General features: G+C 63.4%; 1 protein-coding gene across 1 annotated transcript; it reads right to left on the bottom strand.

Annotated features, from left to right (window-relative positions):
- Nucleotides 1–522: 522 nt before the first annotated feature.
- Nucleotides 523–4,882, bottom strand: TMEM151A (transmembrane protein 151A). Its single transcript, XM_025357708.1, has 2 exons — nt 4,670–4,882; nt 523–2,433 (listed from the first exon to the last, which is right to left on the bottom strand). The coding sequence occupies exons 1-2, from the start codon at nt 4,742–4,744 to the stop codon at nt 1,102–1,104; spliced, it is 1,407 nt and encodes a 468-aa protein (XP_025213493.1). The 5' UTR covers nt 4,745–4,882; the 3' UTR covers nt 523–1,101.
- Nucleotides 4,883–5,863: the final 981 nt, after the last annotated feature.

The following is a 5,863-nucleotide window of genomic DNA, read 5'->3' on the forward strand; positions in this document are numbered from 1 at the left end:
TAATCTGCATCTTCTCAGCCTCCTCCCTTCCCCACCACCCTTGAGAGGGTGTGGAAGCCTTTGTTGAAAGGGAAGGAACTCCTCTCTCCTCCCTGGCGGAGGGTCAGTGTCCCCTGGGCCAGGACTCATTGATGGGAGAAGCAAGGGCCTGCATGGTGGAGCAAGGACATCATCCAAGAGGCTGCGGGCGAGGCCGGGCCCCTCGGATGCCCTCTAGGTCTGGGCCCCACGGATCATCAGGAAAGTGAAGAGTAGATAAGTCCCGGAGGGCAAGGAGAGGGCGTCCCTGGGTGTGTGTGACTGATGGAGGCAGACATGGACTTTGGGAGGCAGGAGCAGAGGCCAGGGGATGTGGGGACCAGGTGAGGCCCTGAGAAGGAACCCCAGGTTGTACGGGTAGCTGAATGTGGGAGGAGGGTGTGGTGGACACCAGGCGAAACAGTACAGGTGCATGGGGCAAGGCTGTACTCCAAGAACCAGGCTCCCAGTGGAGGAACAGCACTGCTAGGTCCAATCAGTGACTGGCCCTGAGCAGCGGGCGAAAGGGCAGGCAAGGAGGGGCCTATCAGGGGAGGATGGGAATGTTGGGTGAGTAGCAGGGCCAAGGCCATGGTGCCACCACAGCCAGCTCTTCAGCCCCAGGGAAGCCAACCTGGCTGGGCATGGCCCCAACCCGCCAATTTGTGCTTCTGCTCGCTGGGAAGCTCCCAGCATGGCCTCAGCCCCGGCAGGGAAGTGTCCACAGGCAGCCTCTGCTGCAGGCAACAGCTGGCCGCAGGACTCCTTCTCCATCGCAGCCTTTCTGGAAGCTTCTTCTCCTGCCCTTTGTGAGAGGCCTCCAGGCCAGATCATTGGCCATCTTGGGGGGTGAAGCCATGCTGGGGGCGATTCTTAGGCTCCACTTAGGTGGCCTCCGTTTCCTCCAAAATGACCACGGGTCACTGCATTTTAGTCTGTTTGAGGACCCCCACCCCCACCCTCACCCCTGCCCCTTGTGTGTGGCTGGTCTGTTTTCCCGCCTGTTTTGGACGACGATCACCGGGGCATCTAAGCCCATGGTGGGATGGTGGGGAGGGGGCTACTCTGGGGGCTGTGGGGGTCTCAGAGCGCACCCTGCCCATCCCCCTGGCAGCCGCTGTCTCCGTGGACAATGAGCACCGGGAAGTAGAGGGCGTCCTCATAGCAGGGCGGGCTCTCGAGGGGTTCTGTGTCCTCTCCACGGCGCCCCAGGGGCCCCCCGCTCAGGCTGCGGAAGACCCCTGGCGTGGCCCGGCCCCCAGCGCCCAGTGAGAGGCGGCTGCGGCTGAAGGGCAGACGGGGCCCGCTGGGCCGGGCGGGGGGCAGCGAGTTGCTGCTAACGGAGCGACGGCAGCGCTGGCAGCCTCTGAGGTAGGCGCCCGAGCCCGCGCCCATGACCACGGCCTCCGAGTAGCTGGGCACCAACTGCCGGTTGGAGCAGATGTGCCACTCGAGCTCAGTGAAGTCCACTGTGGCCACGCGGGACAGCGGGGGCCCGCTGGGCACGGCCCCGGGCGGGGGCGAGCTGGCGCCGAAGAGCTTCTCCACCTGGTAGTGCACGTGGGCCGTTCCATAGGCGGCCACGACGCGCAGGGGCCACGACAGCGTGGCCGCCGACACAAGCCAGAAGACCCAGGCGCGCGCGTACCAGGGCGGGCTGCGGGGGTCGGCGAAGACCATGAGCGACTCGCGGAAGTCCACGTCCTTCAGGTGCATGCCCTCGCGCGCCTCCAGGTAGTCGTCCAGGCCCTCGTTGGCGCTGAAGAAGCGCGCCCGCTGCGTGAGGTACGAGGCCTCGGCCTCCGCGCTGCCGAAGCTGAAGCACTTGGTGAAGCGCAGCCGCGTGGCCGCGTGCTCCGCCAGCCCCACCAGCTCCTTGGAGACGTCGCGGACGCCGTGAGCCGAGTAGTCAAACTCGCCGCGGGCCGTGCGGCTGTCGGCGCGCTCATGGTACACCTGCGTGGTGGTGTAGGCGTCGCCGTTGCGGTAGCGTGTGATCTGGCGGGTGCGCCGCACGTAGTGGTAGCTGGTGGCCTTCCACCAGACGCACGGCGGCGCCTGCTGCAGCCGGCGGATCAGCGCCAGCACCGTGTGGGCGTCGGTGCGTGGCGCCTGGCAGGACCGCACGTGACAGTGCCAGCACTCGGCCAAGTAGAGGAGGTAGAGCAGGGAGACGAAGGCCAGCGGGATGTACAGGTAGCCATCGGAGCAGGGGCTGGCCGGGTAGGTGGGTGGCGGGCCACCGGCTCCCCGGGCCAAGGCAGCCTCGGGCCCCAGGACCAGCCGAGGCACTGTGGCCAGGCGACACCAGGCCACCACGGCCCCGCAGGCGTGGATGAGCAGCGTGAGGAGCAGGCACTTCCAGTGCGACTCGCGGCACAGGGAGCTTCCCAGGGACTGTTTCAGGGGCCGTTGCTGCAGGTGGACAGAGAAAGGGAAGTCTGTGTCAGGTGGGGCCATCAGTGGGGCCTGCCACTTTGCTTAACCCAGCTGAGGGAGGTGATTCCGTGAGCCCCATTTTACAGAGGAGGAAACTGAGGCTCAGAGGGATGAGTAGCTTGCTCCAGGCTTCACATTTCCAGCTCACTCACAGTGGCGCTGCAGATTCAAACCCAGGACTCGCTGCCCCAAATCCATCCTCCACTGTGCCCTGCTAGCACTGGGTCAACTGTACACAGGACACAGCAGGCCCGCCTCTGCCAGAAGGGGTGGATCCTTGGACTGGCTATTGGCTACTGGCTATTGAGAAAATGAGTTCTAGCCCTTGCTCTGCCCTGATTTGCTGTGTGGACTTGGCTATATCTTTGCCCTCTCTGGGCCTTGATTCTTGGTCCTGTTGATCTGGGAAGCAGGGGGAAGGGGTCCGAGGTGTAAACAGCATGGGCTTTGGAGTTTCACTGCCCAGGAGCCAGTGCTGGCTCCAGCACTTACTGTATGACTTGGGCACGTCCCTCATCCTCTCTGGACCTTAATTTCCTCATCTGTAAACTGAGTCTGTTGTGAGGATTCAACAAGATCATACGTGTGAAGATCTGAGCACAGTGTCTGGCCATGGGAATAAATATGGTCACCATTACCCTGAGACTCCCTCTGGTCCCTTGTTCCACAGGGACTTAGAAGACTCAGCAGAGGCTTTTGAGTCAACGGGAGCATCTAGAACGGGGGAGGTGCGAGTCTTGGGGTGGGGAGCAGATGGAGGGCCATCCTCCACTCATCTGTGCTGAGCAAGGGGGCGGGACACAGCTGCTGGGCAGCAGGGGCCACTCCCTGGCTCAGAGGGCTTGCCACATCCTCCCTGGCAGGGCTGCCAGCCTAGCTACCTCACCCCCAGGTGCCCATGGAGAGAGAAGCAGGTAGGTATACAGTGGGGAGAGCGGAAGGGTTAAAAGGGGTGGAAAAGGTAGAAATAACAAAAGAGGGGTTAAGGGGTCACCTCTCCTACCCCAGACCTACCAGGCCTCTAGAGGCCCAAGAGGAGAGGAACCATCCCCCAGCCCAGCCCAGATACAGCCTGGCCCCGTCACACAGCACAGGAGCACAGCGCCACCCGACCTGCAAAGCCTGTCAGGTACACACACACTTGTTCACGCCCCTCCAACACATGCTCATCACAGACCCACCTACCATGGAGGGCCACACTGCCTGTCACCAGGAAACTCCAGACCCTCACCTGTCCCCAGAGCACAGACTCCCACAACCATAGCATGGTACACACACATAGCACACACACACGCACCACAGACCCATCCACCACAGGACACACACATGCACATACACGTTCCACATGCAGTGAAGCCCAGAGACATACCAGACCTTCACCTGACCACAGTGCACATCTCCCCACCCCCAATGCAACCTGACACCTTGGCTTCTCAGACCCCACAGGGAGAGACCCACCCACAACGGGACTCGCTCACATGCACACACCTAGACCACTGAGTGACAACCCGAGCCAGGCACCCACTCACCCCTCACCTGACTACAGGGTACACACACCCCCAATTCACACACCCACACAACACACACACACAAGCAGGCTACATTCACCCAAATGCACACACAGCTCCACTCACCACCCTATCACCCCACACATCACTCGGGGCCCTAGGTCCTGCAGACCTTACTGGCTAGGGCTGAGGAGGGGCCATCTGGGGTCCCAGTCAGCAGAATGGGCCCTCAATCCTCACCTCGAGGACAAGGAGAAGGGGTACCCAGGCGCCTCCCTTCCTCTTCCCCTCCTCCCCTCTAGGCTCTGCGACTGCTGCTGCATTGCAGGCACTGCCCGGACACCTCGTGAGCGGCCGGGCCGGGCTGGGGACCTGACCCCGCGGCCCTGGCGGTGGAAGCAGCATCCCCCACTGGGCTGCGGCACTGGGACGCGTGGGGGCCAGGCGCTGACGTCACAGGACGGGCAAGGCTGGATGGGGGGCGCCGGGGGCGGAAGTCGCCCCCCATATTGCTGTCCAGCCGCCCCACCCCTACCCCCAACGCGGGCCCCTGGACCCCTGGCAGGGCGGCAGGTGACCCCAATGACGTCGTTGGCCGTAGGGGCTCTGGGACTTCCCTCCTCAGCCCCTCTCTTGGGGTCGCCTTCTGCACTGGTCCCTTTCACGCCGCCCCAGGCCCGGCTCCGGCCCCCCAGCGCCGGTACCTCTTCCCGCAGCGGCTCGCCGTCCGGGATGAGCGCGGGCACCTCCCCGCCGTCGCCAGCGCCGTCCTCGGGCATGGTGTCCTGGCTGCTTGGGCGGCCCCAGCCCGGGCACCGGGCATGATAGGGCGGAGCACGGAGGGCTGCGGCGCGGCCCCCAGGGGCGTCCGCTCGGCTCAGCGGCCGCGGAGGGAGTGCGCGGAGCTCGAGCCTGAGCGCAGCGGCAGCAGCGGCAGCGGCGGCGGCGGCGGCGGCGGCGGCGGCGGAGGCGTTGGCGGCGTTGGCGGCCCGGGTGCCCGGCGCCCCGCCCTCCGCTGACCCCGCCCCCGCGGCACCGGCGGCGCCGCCGGCAGCGCCTGGCACGGCAGGCGCTCCGCCCGCCCCCAAGAAGCCCCCGCTGGGCGGCTGGACCCCTGGATTCTCCTCCGGCCGCGCTCGCGCTCGCGACCTTGAGCTGGTCTAACCCTCTGGCGCCTGAGCTTCCCGGGCTGTAAAATGAGGAAGGAGAATCTCCAAGGTGGGTGGGCGCTCGCGGGGTCCCATCTCTAAGGAGTAGGCCCAGAGTTAAGCCCACCCAGATCCCATCCCTGAAGCCTCACTTGGAGAAGAGGGTAGTTACAGCTGAGAAAAGCGTGATGAGTTTCACTGGCTGGGCAGGGGTGCCGGACTCAGCTTAGGACAGGTAGGCTGGGGCAAGGACACCAGGGACCCTAGGCTGTGTGACCTTGGGCCAGCATGCTCCGCTCCCAACCTCAGTTTTCCCATCTGAGAAATTGGGATAGAGGCCGGACTGAGTGGCTCATGCCTGTAATCCCAGCACTTTGGGAGACCGAGGTGGGAGGATCACTGAAGCCCAGGAATTCCAGCAGCCTTGGAAACATGGCGAGACCCTGCCTATACAAAAAATTTTAAAATGAGCTGGGCATGATGGTGTGGTGCGCACCTGTATTCCCAGCTACTCGGGAGGCTAAGACAAGAGGATCAATTGAGTCTGGGAGTTAGAGGCTGCAGTAAGCTGTGTTTGCACCACTGTGCTCCAGCCTGTGTGACAAAGTGAGACCCTGTGAAGAAGAAGAAGACAGAGAGAGAGAGAAAAGAAAGAGAAGGAAGGAAGGAAGGAAGGAAAGAAAGAAAGAAAGAAAGAAAGAAAGAAAGAAAGAAAGAAAGAAAGAACGAACAGACAGACATAGGTTTTGG

This window comes from Theropithecus gelada, chromosome 14 (assembly GCF_003255815.1).
Source record: "Theropithecus gelada isolate Dixy chromosome 14, Tgel_1.0, whole genome shotgun sequence".
NCBI classification, from domain to species: Eukaryota; Metazoa; Chordata; class Mammalia; order Primates; family Cercopithecidae; genus Theropithecus; species Theropithecus gelada.

Coding starts and splice junctions, on each gene's coding strand:
- TMEM151A (XM_025357708.1), bottom strand. CDS start 4,744: ATGCCCGAGGACGGCGCTGGCGACGGCGGGGAGGTGCCCGCGCTCATC. Junction 2,434..4,669: donor GCGAGCCGCTGCGGGAAGAG/GTACCGGCGCTG, acceptor GTCCACCTGCAG/CAACGGCCCCTGAAACAGTC.